The sequence below is a fragment of the Ischnura elegans genome, chromosome 4, assembly GCF_921293095.1.
Source record: "Ischnura elegans chromosome 4, ioIscEleg1.1, whole genome shotgun sequence".
NCBI lineage: Eukaryota > Metazoa > Arthropoda > Insecta > Odonata > Coenagrionidae > Ischnura > Ischnura elegans.
Window position 1 is genome coordinate 121,979,871 of NC_060249.1, and position 19,041 is coordinate 121,998,911.

The following is a 19,041-nucleotide window of genomic DNA, read 5'->3' on the forward strand; positions in this document are numbered from 1 at the left end:
CAATCTTTTTCCAAGTTATAAATAAAATGCAATTAAATGATGAAAACTCTTATGCAACTCCTGATAATCATATGCATGAAACTGTGCGGCTCCTATTTAATAACTATTGATGTATAAAAAATGTAACTAATAATAGCGGGCGTGACTTTGTGGACATTCTTTATCGTAGAAGTTGAAGGAATGAAAAACTTTACTTTTTCCACATGGTGATCATGAACGACCATGGTTTCGTCACAGCGTAACATTATCAAGATGAGGAGTACAGGAAAATTGAGACATCATGTGGGAAAAGCAAAGCAATTAAGTACAGGAAAATTGAGCAGTACTACTCAATCATCATGTGGGAAAAGAAAAGTATTCATTCCACGGAATCCTACGATTTAAAAAAATGAAATCAATTAATCGTTTATCGAAAGTGATAAATCCTCTTTATCACACGTCGGAGTTCTTCCTCCCTTCCACCTTTGAAATGAGATGGCCTCTCCCTCTCCTATGAACTGTTTTCGACCTCTCTCTCTCTCTAAATGCGAGCGCGCTAGCATTTGCAAAGTGGAGGGGAGAAGGGACCCTCCCCTTCCGAGGCGACCGGGAAACAGAGCAGAGGTGGAGGAGGAGGGAGGTGGCGGTGGTGTATATATATATATGAGGATTGGGTGCGGAGTGAGTCATCATCCCCTGTGTTGCTGCTTCGTAGCGGGAGATTCTAGAAATGAAGGAGGCGGGGGGAGGGAGCAAGGACCCCGCTCATGATTCCGCTGCTTCAGGCCGAAGGCGAGCTAACTGAGATGGAGAGGGAGGTTTGGGGGTGGGAAAAGAGGGGACACACCACCACGCCCCCCCCCCTTTCGAGAAAGAGAACGCACAAAGCGACAACCACAGCACTTGCGACAGTTTATCTCTATGAATGCGTCTCTCTGGACTACAGTCGCCCGCAGAAAAGGTAGAAAGCTGAGCTTTAAGCAATTGCATGAAATTCTGCCGAAGTTCCATAAGGTCGTATCATATATCGTTTCGATTCGATTGCTTGAGCAATTGAGAATGGACGTCTTTCAGAGCGACACGGAGAACATGATATTTGAACCCCACTATATTTCGGAGGCTTGCGGGGTAGTATGTTGATGTAGTTGCTACGTGCACTGGGAAACCACAACACCTACTATCGCCGCAAACAAGATAGAGGCTGTATTTTAAGCATTTGTATGAAATTCTTCCCAAGCTCCATAGGGTCGTATTATGTATCGTTTTACTCACTGTTTATTCGAATACAACAGTGAATCATTAGAAATTGTTGAAACGTAAGCGTTTAGCTTCTACGGTCGAAAGAGTGAAGAAGAACACGCGAAAAACAATGAAAACGGTTAAACCGTCGTCTTCTTCATTTTGTCACGGTCAATTTATTTGATTGGTGCATTTCATTGCATTTTGTACAGAGAGAACAACATCTTCGCATATTAAAGAGATTTTTAAAATTAAATTTTACCCATTCCTTGATTTTTAAAATGGCTGAAAGGTAGATTTCAATTTCCGAAGTTTAGAAGAACACATTAATGTTGAAGTTACGTATGCTATACGTAAAAAAATATTTCTAAACTTTTCACGTAAGGAAATGTAAATATTGTTTCTCTTACTTAAAATAAACCAAAAAGACGAAAATCGTCGTTTTGGCAGAGAGCATTGCCGCGGGGCTATAGTAGGTAAAATAGGCCCTCCGCGTTCATTAAATAACTTAATACGAGGTGAGTTCAGAAAATAAGGAGAATTTTAATTTTCGAAAATAAATATTCTTCAATGTAAACGAAGGATTACGGAAAAACGATCACACTGCCCTTCGGAATGCTGACGGTTGCTATTAATGAGTAATTCTCTTCGCGTAGAATGAAATTAGTTCACGCGATCTATTCAATAATTTCCACGAACTTATGAAAATTCTACCGGCGCTCATTGAAGAAAATTGAACTACTTCCAGTTTCAGGGATGATAAGCTAACATTTATGCTCTGGGGATAATCAATGCTGGTATTAATTAATACTAGGTGCTGTGGATTAGGCTGTTGAGGGGTTTCAACGAATATTTAGAGTTACCACCAAAGTAGTATATGTAGATTCTACATCAACATACTACCCCGCAAGCCTCCGAAATATAGTGGGGTTCGTATTATATTATGTTCTCCGTTTCGCTCTTAAATATATTCATTATCAATTGTTCAAGGGATCTAAACCTAGCGCGCAGCCTCCCGAGTCTCCAGCGGCTGCCAGCCTAATTCGCTTCACATCTGGGTAACGCTGTCTGTACGCCCGCAGCAGTTTTTGACGAATCGCGCAATATTTTATTAATTTCACGGATTAAATATATTTATGCACCGGATCCCATTCGCTCGCTGCATTTTCAAGGTGTGGTCGCAGGAGAGAGAAATATCACCGTTATTATACTTTCTCATCCGAAAAATCTTCCCACGCTTGGCGAATCCTCGCTTCATCGGGTGTGCGCCACCAATATTTATTAAATGTTGGCATGGGAGTTTCAGCAATGATTAAATTGATAATTGTTTTTCGGATTCCGCGTTCTTTCAATAATCAATTTATCACATGTGTTCCCCACTAAAAGGGGAGACCACGTACCTCGCTCCGCCTTTTTCAATGCCGTATATTTTATGGCATACGGAATGGCGAACCCATCTCTGAACTGATAGAGGTTCCTTTGAATGGGCCTTAGTTTGGCTGTAATTAATTAATTTCCGAGCGGTATTTTAACAAGCGCTATGTAATCCCAAAATAGTGCCATCTTTTCAACAGTAACAGTTGGTCTGGATAGCGCGTCCGGCTCTCACCTGGGGGGCTCGGGTTCGGAACTTCGTCACAGCAGTATATTTTGTAATTTTCATTTTGATCATACGGCGACAAGTTTTTCACTAATGTTAATTGCAGCAAGCATCGGCACGAGAAAAAACTGTTATCACCATAACGGCGTTTAGGTATTTAAGCAGTGTCATTTCGAGTGTGGAGATATGAGGACTACACTAGCAAGGTATGGTGTGATTAATGAAAAAATTGTCACCGCATGATCAAAATGAAAATTAAAAAATATACTGCTGTGACTAAGTACCGCACCCGAACCCCCGAGGTGAGAGCCAGTCGCGCTATCCACTAGACCAACTGATACTGTTGAAAAAAGGCGCTATTTTGGGATTACATAGCGCTTGTTAAAATACTGCTCGGAAATCAATTAATTACAGCCAAACTAAGGCCCATTCAATGGAACCACTATCAGTTCAGAGATGTGTTCGCCATTCCGAAGACCATTAAAAATACGGCATTGAAAAAGGCGGAGCAAGGTACGTGGTCTCCCCTTGTAAGTTTTTCACGAAGCTCGAAGTTAACTCCCAGTTATTCCACTTGGTCTATCTCATTTATGTGGGCATGTTAGCACGTGGTCAAAAGCGTGGGACGGCCCTGGGAACACAGTAAGATATGTCACACTGTCGCACTGTTTCCTAGCATTGTCGCAATCATCCCCTTTTTCTCTCGCCTTCTGGGAGAGGGCAAAGAGCTCCCGGAAGTTCACTCTGAGGGACCCCGCCGCCGCCAGATGGCCCACGGAGTAAGGGTCACGTGAGAGTGGGCGGCTTGCACGCGAACACGTGTCCCTGTCACTCGCAACATCGCCAACCCCATCCACTCCTTCTTCCCCCCCCCCCCCCCACCCACCCTCCTTCACGCGTGATTTTTTGTTCCGACAACGGATAGCGATAAGGGAGTAACGAGGGATATGGGGGGCGTGCGTGAACTAGATTAAAGCGGTCGCCGACGATTCGCCTTCAACGCCCCAGACTTCGGCGATCTATTCTCGTTCTGCAACCCTCGCGATATCCAGGGGAAGTTTTTTGTTTAAATCATCACCCTGAAAAAAGCACTATTTTGAATCCGGGGGCTATAAAAAATGACAATGTATGATTACACACGTCCATATTCTGGATAGGAGTAGCCTACTCAGATGGGGCTCGTATCAACGATCTTAAGTTTCGCAGGCGAGGACTTTATCCTGTCGCCAACGAGTTGGCAGTTTCTTGCCACTGTTCCTTTCCTTCTTATAAACATACTCGTGAGAGTATTAAGGAATTTAGACCACGGCAACGATGATAACGTAGGTTGCGTTGCAAACCATAATACGCCCCCAGGTCCTCCTCTTACCCACTATAGTCGAGCGTGCATACCCATTGGCTCGGTTTGCCTCTCCACCTGCACTAGAATTATCCCAAACATTGCGCCACGCATTCACTCAATAACCAGGGGCGGATCCAGGATTTCTTTCTGGGGGGGGGGGCACAAGCAAGGCCGTATCCAAGATTTTGTTCTGGGGGGGGGGGGGGGGGGGGCACAAGAATACCCCGTAATACAAAAAGAACGCAATGATAACGGGACCGTATTAAAAATCTTGCCTGTTTTTAAGGGCCTGGGAGGGGGAGGGACATGTCCCCTTGCCTATGTCTATAATAACAGGCATTGACAATTTCGGATCACAGAGAGACAAATCACACGTGAATGTCGGAGATCGTAAATACCTTTTTCTCTGGCAGATAGGCGACTTTGAATCCATAAAGAGGGTTGCGGAAAGGGAAAATGATCCCCGTACTGGTCGGGTGAAGATTCAAGGGTTGAAAAATAGAAGCTCAGACGTGGTATGGGGAAAGAAAGCGGAGGGGAATGAATAATAGGTTGGCGAGGGGATCTTCATTGAATCCCAGATATTGTGACCACATAACAGCCGTAAAGGAGCCTGTCTTTGCGTTCTAAGTTTCATTTTGGCAGGAATAATTTGAACCTAACTCGTGGTCAGAGGTTGAAAAAAAGTAATCGGGGCCAATTACAGTTACTCTGTCAATGTACTCTCAAGTCACGGTTAAATTAATTAAAAATACAAATTAATCATTGTTAAATATTTAGTACCTACTCTTACAATTACAAATACATTAAAATTTTGTCATGTACATATTGCAATTGCAGTCAATATTTTCTCATTTTTAGTGCAAACATGCAAACCAGAATTTTAATTACTATCGGATGCCATTGCATATTTATTGGGATACCGGACATTGAAGAGAGAAGTGGTGGGGAGACTGCTGGAGTGATGTGATAAATGTTCCAAGTTAGCCTGCCTCAACATTTAGAATGCCTTTAATAATCGTCAAAAGTCAAGGAAGCCTCGGAAGCTGGAGTGAAAACGCATATCAAACCGGTGAAAATTTTATTTTCACTATATTTTCAAGTAACGGTATAATCAGTAATTGTAATTTTGACACTCAATACAAAATCGGTTTCGACATTGCATTTCCGATTAAAGTTTCCGAGTTTCATGATCCAGGTCCGACAGAAACGAAAGGATAAGAGAAATGTTGCCTAATAGAAAGGTACGAGAATTAAATTTTACCCTAAAAATGCAGAATTTTAACAAACATTAGACCGAATTTCGGTAGTAAAATCACTATTTTTTTTTAATTCTCTTGCGAATAAACGGCTAAGTTCGCGTACGTCCCTCTTTGCCAACAACACTCCGGAGATCGGCTCCCAACCTAATTTCTCTGGAATCAAGAGAACTTTCACCTTTCGCTCTCAGCCATATTCAACGAAATGACCACCCGTCTTATGCACGTTATTTATTTCCCGGAATTATACGTCCCGCCACTCGCTGCAAATGCAAGGTGTGACATGACCGCATACGGTTTATATTTACTATTTATTGCAGGAATGTTGTATCGCGAGTGGCATTACGGTAGGCGTTGTACAGTCCGCGAAAAAAATCTTGGGATTCAGAGTATTGCCCTTCACCGCAGACAACTGTGGATATCACTGCCAACAGTGGCGCAGCGAGGGGGGGGTTTGGGGGATAATACCCCCGCTCCAGAGCTCAGAGAAATTTTTAAGTTTAAGCCATTTTACTTATTTGGATCAGTATTACTTATAGAATACTGTTAGGATTTATCAAATATCCCTCAGAAAGCCATAAAACTCGCCATTTTGAACCATTATTCTTAAAAAAATTTCGCGAGGAGGGCCCCCGCAACTCCTGCCTACCCTGGTGGGTATGCAATACCACCACACCCGTAAGTATTAGTTGCGCCTAAAACCCTCCCCTAGCTTTAATTCCTAGCGGCGCCCCTGACTGCCAATATATGGAAGATTCATTTGCTGACCTACCCGACACCCATCACCTTCTTTCCTCATTCGTATTAACAATACAGAATTCAGGAATTATCGGGTTCAGCAGCTCAACTTTTTGTTTCCATATGTGGAAGGAAGGCTGGTTTCGTATTCTGCAATGTCACCGTACAATACCAAAAGCAAATCTTCTCGTTCACACTTCTCAGTGTGATAGAAAAAGAAATTTTAAGAGATAACTGAATTTGATCAAGTACGCAACGGGATTTGTTTTTCGTGATATTATCCACGTAAATTACTAGCAAGACTCCCAGATTTGACCCGCTTCATGAATTTTATTTCCCGGCATTGCATACTAGTTGTATATACAAGGTGTGGCAGGACCGCAGATATACACTAGCACTACTGTATTTTCTTCCAGTTTTTTTCTAAGATCTGTGTTAAATGTAACAGTATCTTTGGGGCTGAACTGCATATTTAGTACGCGCGGTCCACATTAGAGGTTTGAGATAACTGTACTCACTAACTCATGGCGACGTTGTTACATTATGTATGGAAAATATTGGTGAGTGGGGACAATTTGCGGGAGTGAAATTGATATTTAAATGCTAATGAGCTTGCGTTCCCTTAGGGTCAATCGGAGGCGAATACGTTTTCCTGACTGGGGAAAGCGACTGACAATATACCAAGAAGCGAAGTCATTTCTCCTTCGCGTTGCCATACTGGATGGACCGCGAGGGCACAACATGTAGTACCATGGGCCTCGCTGCAATTACCATAGGAATGAAGGAACCTGCAAAGCCAATGGTCCGTGGTTCCATTTCCGATCCAGAGGAATTTTTTCTCATTCCAATCCATTCAAATAAAATACCTCAACGATCTGTTTTGACACTAATTCGTTCCTCACGCCTATTAATTCAAACTAACACAATAAAAAATTATACGCTTATTGCCGAGCTAGTGAAACACTGTGTAAATGTATGGATAATTATGTTTCGGGCATTTCCATGAAAATGTCAACTTTTTCTCTCAAATTAAAATTTAGGCTGTAAACATTTTATCCTGACAAATCAACAGCTAAATGATTGAATTTTATGAAATCAGTATTTGAAAAATTACTCAGAGCCTAATTAAAAGTTTTCAAATTATTCCTAGATTCACAGAGTTTTAAAGATGTTCGCAATCATTACACTTAGGAGGTTGACCTAGCAGTAATTCCGTCACATGTTAATTTTGGGCATATTTAGAAGGTATTTCGATAATTAATTTTGTATCTTTACATGAACATCACCTTCATAAATGTTTTTTTCATAATGCACAGTCAGAAGTTTTGGAATTTTTGTGTATTTTACAATTTTATCGAAATATCCTATGGCATAGTTTTCTCTGAAGGTAATTCCGTCACAAATGGAATTGCCCTTTTACAAAGAATTTCCTTAGAACCAAGACGAACATTAAATCAACATCTTATATGATAAGGCTTGGATATTGCAATTTTAACAGAGACAAACGGAACAAAAATGGAACCCCTACCATGAAACATTGTTCACTAAGCAGGTTCAATTACGTTTTTTACATTATTTTTGTGCAGTTTTCCTCTTTGAATAGTTCGATTATTAAATTTTTAACAACAGAGTTTAAACCTAACAACCCGCCGGAAACCATACCTGTTCTCATATCATTAAAATAACTTATTAGAAGCAGGTTTTATGGTGATAAATAATTTGTTTTCACTCGGTTCCTTATCCGTAAATCGTTGCATTTAAAATCGATCATACTCGAAAGCTTCCGGAACAGTATTCTGATATCTTACCATTGAAATCTCATACGCAAGACAGCTTGTCCTAGGTTTAATAATATGTTTTCAGCCTACTACTCCTCTTTGAACCGTTCATTTGTCACATTTCCAATAAAATGATCACACACGAAATCTGCCGAAAAGTGACATGTATCACGGATTGCGGCCGGCCGGGCGCAAGCGATAGAAGCAGTTAATCAAAATCATAGCATAAATGCGTCTTCGTTGTATCAATTATTCTAACGCTTTTCAATTTGTTTCCTGCCATAAAACTGAACCATTGATCATTTTTCGAGAAGGATAAAACATGGAATCTGCCGAAGAGTCAGTCTAAACTCTTACAATAAATCATCACTTAGTTAAAACCAGATTTTGTGAGGAAGTATAATATACTTACAGTCTCTTTATTCTTATTCAATAATTCAAGTGCTAATTTTTCAAAAAAAGCGATCGAACTTGAAATCTGGCGAAGTCTGAAATTTTACCATAAAAATCTCGACTCGGTAAACCAGGATTTCAAAGTAAAGTTTCATGGTCTCCTTATACTCATTCCATTTAATTTTAATTCCACTTAAACCATTCAACTATCAAAACTACATCGACGATCAAACATGGAATCTGCCGAAACGAGATACGCATCGCGGCTTGCGGCTGGGCGGGCGCTAGGCAACGGAAACAGTTGCGAGCCGACAACCGCTTAAGCTCGCGCCCAGGGCTTGTCGTCAAGGTGGCGAAGGATAGGAGGAAGAGGGGAGGGAGGGAGGGTGGGTGGGATGGGGGCTATCGCGTCCAAAGAGTGGAGGGGAGGGTCTTAAAGAGCAGGAATGCGTTCGAAATGAGGACGAGGAGGAAAATCCGCCTCTTGCGAACAGGAAAGTCCCTCCTCCTCCTATCTCGACTCTCCAGCTCACGCGCGCGGGGAGAGAGGCACGCGGCCACTATATCCACGAGCGATCACGCGGGCGCGCGCTCTGCAGGACCGTGCCTTCGCACGTCTGCGGTTACGGCGTGCGGAGCGTGCGGTCGCCACTGACCAGGCAGGGAAGGGATATGATTGATATTCGGCATTCTCTATAGACGAACCGCACTTTTTGCAACAAAGATCAAAAAATGGAAGCCTCAAACCCACTATGCGAGGCGTAAATTTTTGGAATCACTGCATCAACTTTTCAGAGCCAGAGAAATACTTACACCCGACATAAGAATTTGTTTAGTAAAGACATTAGTCTTCCCTCACCTGGATTATTGTGCAGCCTTATTCACAAACCTGGGCGACGAAAACAATAATAGACTCCAAGTGGCGATGAATTCAGCTGTAAGATTTATTTACGATTTAAAAAAATGGGACCATATTAGTAACTCTAACAACCGCCTTAACAGGCTTAAGTATAAAGAGCGTCGCACCCTTCTGATAATAACTCTAGGCTTTAGTGTCTTAACGACCGGTTACCCGCCATGTCTGTAGGAGATATTCATTAGAAAATCTGAAGTACATAATATAGTACCTACCTGTAATCATACCATTGACCTCCATATTCCTAAACATCACACGCCTCATATGAACAAATCATTCATAGTAACCGCCTCACGAATATGGAACTATCTCCCAGCCCAAATAAGAAGCAGTACAAATATCAATAGGTTTAAACATGGCACATATGGGTTTCTGAAGAATGAATAAAGTTTCTTCTCCCGACCTTCCTTATTATTACAACAATGTAGTGTTTATGATCTTGGAGTATAGGTCATGATAAATAAAATACACATTTCGCCAACGTTTCGGAGATTTATTCTCCTTCCTCAGGGCTCTGTGATAGAAAAGTTTCGTTACTAGGCCTAGTAACGAAACTTTTCTATCACAGAGCCCTGAGGAAGGAGAATAAATCTCCGAAACGTTGGCGAAATGTGTATTTTATTTATCATGACCTATACTCCAAGATCATAAACACTACATTTCTGAAGAATGCCTTCTTAACCTCAAGTTGAATTTCTTTTGTTTATATTCATGTTTAGCCTAATTCTTATTATTATTGTTATTTTTATTGATACACATGTGAATAAATGGTCAACTAAATTTAGAAATGTGCTAAATCACAGTGTTTTCCTAATGTTATGGTTTCTTTAAAAAAATGTTTGTTTTACATAATTGTCATAACATATTGTCATCTTAAATTCTTGTAATTAGTATGTTATATCTAAGTGCGATTATTTATTTTTTTGTTGAAAATATTGAATTGTTTTTTTTCATGCTCTTGGCGATCTGCACTGGTTGCATTTGTCTGAAATTATATTTATTTTCTTTTTTACTTCTATTTATCTACCAAGTTGGAAATGTAGAAAGTGTAATTTTATTTTCTCATGGGCCTCAGTGCCTACGAAAATAAATGACATCATTATTATTAAATCAATTTCTCCGTTAACTTCTTTGGTTCTTTTCTCAAAATTTATACATTGAAATGACACCAAACACCTATTCCTCGCATCAAAGGTTGATTGTTAAGAAATAAAACAAAAGCATTGAAGATGCCCAGCACTGGAGTATAGATCTACAGCACTGTAGATTGAAAAATAGACTAAACCTTTTAGTTAAATTCAAGAGCAGCGTCTTTTCTATCGAAGTTAGCCATATCTTACGGACGCCAACATACTACGGAAGATCAGATCATATAAATAAAATAAGAGAGATAGATTGTAGAACAGACAGATTCATAATGTATTTTTTTCCACGATCAATAAGAGATTATAACGGCAGCGATAGAACTCATAAATAGATTAGATGACTTGTAGTGTAGCCTACTAACCTATGTAAAACTTAATGCATGTTTCTTAATTTTATAATTATTTCTAACAGCATATGGTAGTATTATTTTTTGGTATGCGTGACGTTTTTTGGACAGTGTGGTGTGCATGTGGGAGTCCAATTGCATGCTGATGATTGATCACCCCCTTCCAAACACCCTAGAGGTGGCTCGCGGGGTATTATGTAGATGTACAAAGGTCAGCGCGGTAAGTGTTAATATGAAAGTTTGGGAGTCGTCACTAACTCGAACAAAACTTTCTATTTTTTCTGAGAGTTCATGGATTGAAAGCAAATGGTTTTGTAGCATTAATGGGCAGACGAAAACAAAAGTAAATACGAAGGTTTAAGAGTCGTTACTTGAGTGAAGAACATAATATAGGCTGAACCTACCCAGCAGATTGAAAAAGCAGAGCAGAGAGAAAATGTTCGTAATTCTATAGTTTATAATAAATTTCTCCAGTATCTTCTTCCGTTCTTTCCTCCGCTTAAGTTACACAGTAATTGAGCTCATATTTCGTTTTAATTCTTTGATTATAGATACTAGTTTCCTTACCTGCATTTATTAGGCTCTTTAGGGTACATATTTGGGACCTAGATGTACTGGAGTAATAATTCATAATTCAATGGATAGTCAATATATTCGGGGTCTATGGAGGTTAATTAAAATTTTTAATATTACCTCTATTTTGCGTTAGAGAAAGCTTCAAGTGGAATATTATTTCTGGCTAGATTTTATTCAAAGCAATGAATAGTTATATGAGATAAATTTTTGAATCCAATCAAATGATTTCAGTGAAAATGGTTTGTATGAAATCCATTTGTTACTGCGTAAAAGGTATTACTTAATTACTTCTGCTTTAACCATATACAAAAATCACTAAAGAAAACAAAAATATCAGAATAAGACTCAATTGACGTTAAAAGTAATTAATGTAAATATATCTTATTGTAAAGAAGGCAGTGCTGGAAGGGAAGGGAGGCTTCCAGATCACTTTTTGAACACTCCATGGAAACCTACCTTAATCGGTAGAATACCAGAATAAATAAATGTCTTATTGCCTCTTGAACTCCACAGTACCTACTTGATGTAAATCTTTAGATTTCAACCATCGGTGGATGGAATAAGGACAGCGTGGTGCGCTGTTCGTTCGAAGTCGAGCAGTTAGACCTTGAAAAAAGCTCTCCCTCAATCTTACTGCAGCAGCATGGAACATGGATTTTGATCTTCTCAAGAGATTAAAGGGCAGTTGATCTCGCAAGACGCATTCGCCGAAATTTAGTCGAAAGTTATCCCGAAAATATTGCTCACGACTCGGTGGAATTTGCAGAGTAAAAGGGAATTTAATTGGCACGAAACCGTTTGAATTAATCGTGTTTTTTTTAAGGTGTCGTATTTATTCAACTGTGGCTTCGCTACCGATAAATTGGTAATTTTTGCCCGCAAAGTTTTTGAACTTTCGCGGACAAAATGTTAAGGTCGAGCCTTCATAACTTGTAATAGGCTATAAATAAACTTGTAATTTATAATGAGCCCAACCTAAACTATTACCTGGCTACGTGCTTGCTTCTGGCCATTTCAAATCACGCACAATCAATTAGCTGAGCGAGAATAACGGAATGTAACGTCTGACAATGTCGGATAAGCTTCAGGCCTGAAATTTTTTATGATGGCGCTCATTAATGAAAGTGGCGCTGTAAAGTGAAGTACTTAATATATAACTCTGACGCACAAATCTAAAATGTTCCCTTCTTATTGTACGCAATAGTCTGCAGTTAAAGTATATTGGGATTTACATGCTATATATTACGAAAATGACGTTCAAATCAAAAGATATTATTGGCCTAATACGGCGATGTTTATGAATGGTAAACCCTTTCGTAAATGTTAACAATAGCAATCGCAATGGCTGCGCAGTAGCCAAAATTTTTGGCTATCATGGAAACTTCTTAAACCTTATTGTCATTTTGGAAATGGTAAAAGTTGGCAAATAAAATACTTATAAATATATTTTCTTAAAATCTCTGTACTTTTTCTCCTTGGTGAATATTAAATGTACTTGAAATCAAATTTCCAATCTTGGAAAACAACGTTTAAATTGTTCGGTCGTCGGAATCAGCCAATCAGATCGTCAGGGACCACGTGATTTGGGATTACGTAATTTCAATCTTGGTCGAATCCGCAGAGGCCAAAAATCGCGACGAAAAAAACGACTTTAATATATTGGCTGTAATTTACGCTTCTGCTTCCTCGAAGTGTATGAAAAGAAAAGAGTGATTTTCAGCCTCTGCGCATGCGTCCAAGATTGAAATGGCATACTTCCAAATCACGTGGTCCCTGACGAATCTGATCGGCTGATAATTAACCTCTGATTATTGATCTGAACAACGTGTCCACTGAAGGAATATTACTGAAAATTAAGTGGCTATTAGTTTCCTGATCACTGGTCTCTGAGGATCGATAATGTTTCGAGTTCTGAGACTTTGTCTCCAGAGTTTGGAATTGTGCGCGCCCACTGGCGCACTGGGCAACAATTGAAGTCTCCGGGACTTCAATTGTTGTCAGGTCTGACACGTTGTCTCAGAGAGTGGTATCACTTTTGTTTCCACTTGTGACTCCACCCTCAAAACTCAACCTCCAGACTTTTTAACACAAATAACAGCAAATCTCACCATCGAGATTTCCGATCTTGGCAAATGACTGCTGTGATTGAAGTCAAATCACGTTAGTTACATGACAATAGCGTTAAATGGCATTTCATTCGGCTCAAATAGCTGAAAAATAAGCTTTGAAATGTAATCATTAAATGATGCACGTTCTATGATGCACGTGCACTCTTAGTTTGTTTCTATAACCTCGTTGAATTTCGACTATGATGTTGAATAATTTTATGTAAACAATATATACGAAAAGCCTTTATTTTAATTTGGGCGGTCGCGAACCTATCTCCTTAGGAATTTCAAACTATTGCGCTCGTCACTTGTTCTTTATGATTTCCGGAGATAAAACTCCGCGGGTTAAGATAGCGGCTTTCGCGGAAGCGCCATGAAAATTTTCCATAGAACTTCCGTTTTAGTTTAGCAACCGAACGGAAATGTGAACGAGTAAAATGGAATGATGAATTAATAACTTCCTTTCAAAATAGAAGATATCATATCAGTTGAGTTAGTTTTTATGCTCGAAAATGGTTGTCAAAATATTGCTGTATTTGAAGTATTTACGCATGCACAAATTTTTTTTAACAGTTTCGTTTTCTTTTTTTGCTTTTGCGCTTGCGATAGCTCAAGTTTGAATGTACTTTGTGTGAATATTTTTTCGTTTATTCTTTGAAAATAGGGTATTATGTTACCTGGTAGTATGGTTCCAGGTCCCCGCATTTGGTTACTGCAGGAAATCTATCCCTTGACTTGTTAGTAGCATTCGAGGTTATCCTCATTAATTCGTGCATAAACACAATGTCTAGTTTAATTTATTTAACTGTGAACGTTAATGCAACGAGCAAAGCGTTATAGGATGCCGAGTTCAATTCAAAATTCTGCATAATTTCATCCTAAATTTAAAATATTTTTTTAATGAGTTCCACTTAAAAGTGCATCAAACACAATTGGATGTACTTAAGATTTCTCGCAGCGATTGATATCAACGGATTTTACGCGAGTTTTCACATTTTTGTGAACTATCTATTTGTTGAAGACCTCGTGATTTGGCAGGGATTTTCATACCTCCGAAATGGCGAATAATACGGCTCTTCTGAAGTCGATTACGTATTCCAAAGTTTCATTCATTTCCAGTCATTGCTACAATATCGAAAAATTGACAATAGCATTTTTTATGATAGCGTCGGTTGTACGTTCAACTATTAGGATATACTTCTGCTCGTTAGTCGAGTTTTTCTCGGAATGTTCCCTCCTTAATATATATATTATCCACCAAAACTAAGAAGAACCCCTTTGTAAAGTAACTAAATGCATTTAATATGGAATTTGGAGAACTTAATGCATTTGAAGAATGTGGAGAGCCATGCATCCAACAAAACTTCTATAGATAAAACTTATCACTTATCGATAATGTTGAACGCATGGATATATTTCTTTTCTATCCAATAAACATGGTCGGTTGATAGGCAAGAATGGGGCTGTAATCATTGGGCGTCAGGCGACACAACGTCGCAACAATGCCTTCGAATCAACAAAAACGTTTAGAGTTTAAGGCGGGAAGAAGAGTTTCAAGATGGCCTTATTGGAATGCTACGCCTATAGCACACACGAGGAATGCGCTTATCTATCACTCCACGCCCAATCACGCTATCTTCCTTATCTGTGTCTCGTCTGGAGTCGTCCGATAAGGGCTACCTGACGTATAACACATATTCTTAGCCGTTAAACAGCTGGCGTCCAAGCATATCGCGTAAAATTTTTCTTGGCGCAAAAACCACTCCCAACTGCATTCTTAATACAAACCGCTATTACCGTACTTCGCGTTCATAAATGTCGTTACTAATGGCACGCAGTGATGCAACCATTGCACAGGACTAACCATTCCAAGCTATTATATGCCAACAATTCCTCAGGAAATCTCGGTGATGGCCCTTAGGAATGCCAGCTGTTCACTCAACTGTGAGGTTTAAGTGTATTGAAAAGCGCGGATGGGGGGGATCTGGGTTCGAATACCGTCAATGCATGTGATTTCTCCTCAGTGGAATTTGAGCACATTGTGTGTACTATAAGGTACGCCGCTGGCTACATTGTTGTAATTTCATTGTTGTAAAAAAAATAATGAATGAAAATAATTTTTTAAATTATTAAAAGGAATATTGTCGAACTCACTTTAGAACGGTGATAAACCGATAAACCGCATCTGCCTTAGTACGACGCGTGTTCAGAAAATATCGGGAAATATTTTTTTATAATTTTTCGCTAGTTTGGAGAGTTCGATTGTATTTTTTTAAATTATGTTGGCTTAGTTATTCTGAAGAATTATTTAATTTTCAGCTGTATTCATTGTTTACTTTTCCTGTGGCAGCCGTAAAGGCTAAACGAGTTTTTATAACGTTAGCTTGGCGATGTTAGGCTCACACTTCATTCCTTGTTTATGAATTATCGTCTACACACAATGATGTAACGATGCTCAAGCTTCCATATTCGCCAGGCTCCGAGTGACTACCTATTTTCAAAATTAAAGAGAACTACAAAGGGCGGTCGTTTTACAACTGTACATGACATTAAAAGAAATATCCGACAGAGCTGAAAGCAATCTTAAAGATCGAGTATGAGAAGTGCTTCAAAGATTGGAAGAAGCGCTGGCCCAAATGCATGATATCTAATATAGACTATTTTGAAGGTATATACATATTAATGTAGACGAATAAATAAATGTTAAAAAAACTAAAATTCCCCATATATACATGGTCTTGACTGTGATCCTACAGGGTCAATGGTTGTATTTTCGTAAATAAAACTGTTATTTTAAGTTTTCTCGTGTCATCTTGGCCTTCTTTTGACATCTTGGTCAATGAAATTCAGACTTTTATCCACCTCGAATTTTTTAACATTGAAACCCCATAAGGCTAATTAAAAAATTTGGTTTGTGCCCACATTGTGAGGTCAAAAGGTCAAAATTGTAAAATTTCGCTTACATTCAACAAACTTAGGACCTTTCCCCACTAGTACGCCAACTTTCAAGAATATTTCTCGCGGGGAAATTACTAAAACTGGAGGTCAAAAATAACGCACGAGTATTGGGACAGACTGTACCAAATACACCTCGTATTATATATGATAGTTAACTAGTTCTCATTGTATAATCTAATTAGTCTGCTTATGAATACGTTAAATAATGTTTTCTTATTCTGATTCAGATTCCTCCCCATTTTTCGCCCTCAACTGCATCCTCTCATTAATGCTCACGCCGATGGCGCGTTCGGGCGCCGCACCGGTAAACCAATGTTCACCACAATCGGCCAGTTTATATTTTTTAAAATTATTTTTTGCATTTGCCCTTGTAGTGAGTTCATTGGGTTTGCAGGAACTAAACATTAAACAGTAAAAATGTTATTTAGAATTTTTTAAAAACAATTCTACGAAGAATATTTCCCGGAACACTTCGTTTTATGATTTTTTTTATATTATATTTCATTGTTTCCTTTTTTTATTTCTGTTGTAACAGATTTTTTCATTTTTTCTTTTTTTATTCCCAATGCTATATACTCAGAATTAATAATTTTGAGTAATTATATGATATACCTGTTGCCGATGCGTGCGGGGATGTGCCCGTATTGAGGTCCAGAAAGGCACCCGTCCCCATGGTAACCTTGAGGTCACCGGCGGAGAAGCAGCATGAGCCGAAGAGGGAAGCCGATTGGTCGGAGACCTGAGCGTCAATCCCAATCGAACGCCACATGAAAAGAAACAGAAGGGGCGAACATTTTTATGGAAGTCTATGCGAAGAACGGAGGTTGTAAAATCCCATAGAATATTGGAATTAATGCATTAAATATAGGTGTCTTACAGCTCCTAATTACTTCATTAAAGATATTCTGTTTGTCATCGAGTTTAGCGTCCGTCTCTTTCACCTGTAAATTAAATCGAAAGTTACTTTATTATATATCGCACTGTTTGAATTAAAATAAAGACTTGATAGTATTTTCCTCACAATTTACTTCAATAATAAACTCTATTCACTTAATGATGATTATAAGATGTCGAAACCGGGATATTGGAGTATTTGCATTGATTATAACGCAAATAAATTGTTAATTACAATGTATTTTTTTGCGTAGTAAATCTTATCGAAAAATAATTAATTGTTTAGTTTAAAGTCAGTAATTGAGAGCTAAGTAATTCTACTGTGTTTCATTATGAATATCCTTCAGGTCATCTTTAAAAACTATTTTAGTCTTCAACCTCCAATCCCTCAGCACAAACTGGAAATATATTATATCATATATCTTATATATCATTTATTATTAGTAGCTGTAACGAAGCATTGGAATGCACTCGCGGAAGATATAAAATTATGTTAATATATGACTATTTTCAAAAGAAAGTTATTCACCTTCTTATTTTTGAAAATGAAAAGTCTTCCTAAGCATATTTCCAAATCAGAAGGTATCCTAAAATTAGTTTTTGCATCATTCTATGAAATCAATATTATATCTGATCTGATAATTCCTCCCGTGCGAGTGTAAATGTTGAATTCCTGTGAGCGGTAGACCGGCGATTTGTGTGTCCCTAGAGTATACAACTATGCATGAGTCAATTGGTTCTGTCAATTTTTCTTTTATACTTCGTGAACTTACCCCATTTTTTTCAAAATACATTCTGCTCAAGATCAACAATGCTTCATAGATGATGTCTCTGTACATTGAGTGGAAGTTTTTGTTGCTGAAAGGTACTTATTATTTTCTGTTGAATGTAATATTTATGCTGTTGTTATTTGGTATTTATTATTCCATTAGTATAAGGAAGCCGAATATTTTTTCTTTAAACTATTTAGGACCTTGTCGGTCTACGACAATAAACATATGTTATTCTTAAATTTACATATATTTAGGAAATAACTCATATTGAATTGTTTAGTCTTCCATACGACTCTAACCGAAAATTACAGAGGTTGATAAAGCTCAGGAGTATTCTTCACACATGCCCAAAGGGTCGATGCTTGCAGCCACTGTAAGAAGGTTAATTAAGTTCCAATTTGGACTCAATAGTTCGCAGAAACATCTTGAGAACAAAATTCATTAGATGAAACAATTAGAGGACGGCAAAGGTCCATGTGTATTCACATCTAAGGGTCCACAGCGGCATAGCCAATGAAGATGAGTTTTGGAGTTGACGGCCATGGGTAAACGGGATAAGAGACAAAAACATAAAAGCCATTAAATTGCGCATGAAAATTTCAGCTGAGTTTACTCTAAAGTTGCCTTCTTTAAAGGAGCGAGCCTAAGGTTTTTGGTGTTTCTACGAGATTCTCTTCTTCATGCTGGAATGTAAGTTCCTTGCTAAAAACTCTCTCCCTCGTAGACGTACTTTGACTAATATTTCTCTATCATTATTCGAGACAGCGTTTACTACGAAAACCTTTAGTGAAAGGAGTCCCATAGTCTCGCATTGAAAGTTAAAAAATATGGTGAAACACAATAATGTAACCCTTTACTTAACGAGCATTTTTTCGCTAAAAATTGTATTTGAAGATAAAGATAACTAAAAATAAACGAAAGAGACAGTAAAGAGTGGGTCGTACCCAAAATTTTCTAAGCTATAAGAAAATTGTTCTCGAGGAGGGGTCAAAGTTG

At 38.6% G+C, this 19,041-nt stretch overlaps 1 protein-coding gene across 1 annotated transcript in view; it reads right to left on the bottom strand.

Moving 5' to 3' along the window:
• Positions 1–19,041, bottom strand: part of LOC124157985 (putative glycerol kinase 5) — a 203,967-nt gene that overhangs the window by 57,360 nt on the left and 127,566 nt on the right. The window contains exon 6 of the mRNA XM_046533119.1: positions 16,991–17,117. Coding sequence (XP_046389075.1) covers positions 16,991–17,117 — 127 coding nt within the window. The remainder of the gene's footprint in view (positions 1–16,990; positions 17,118–19,041) is intronic.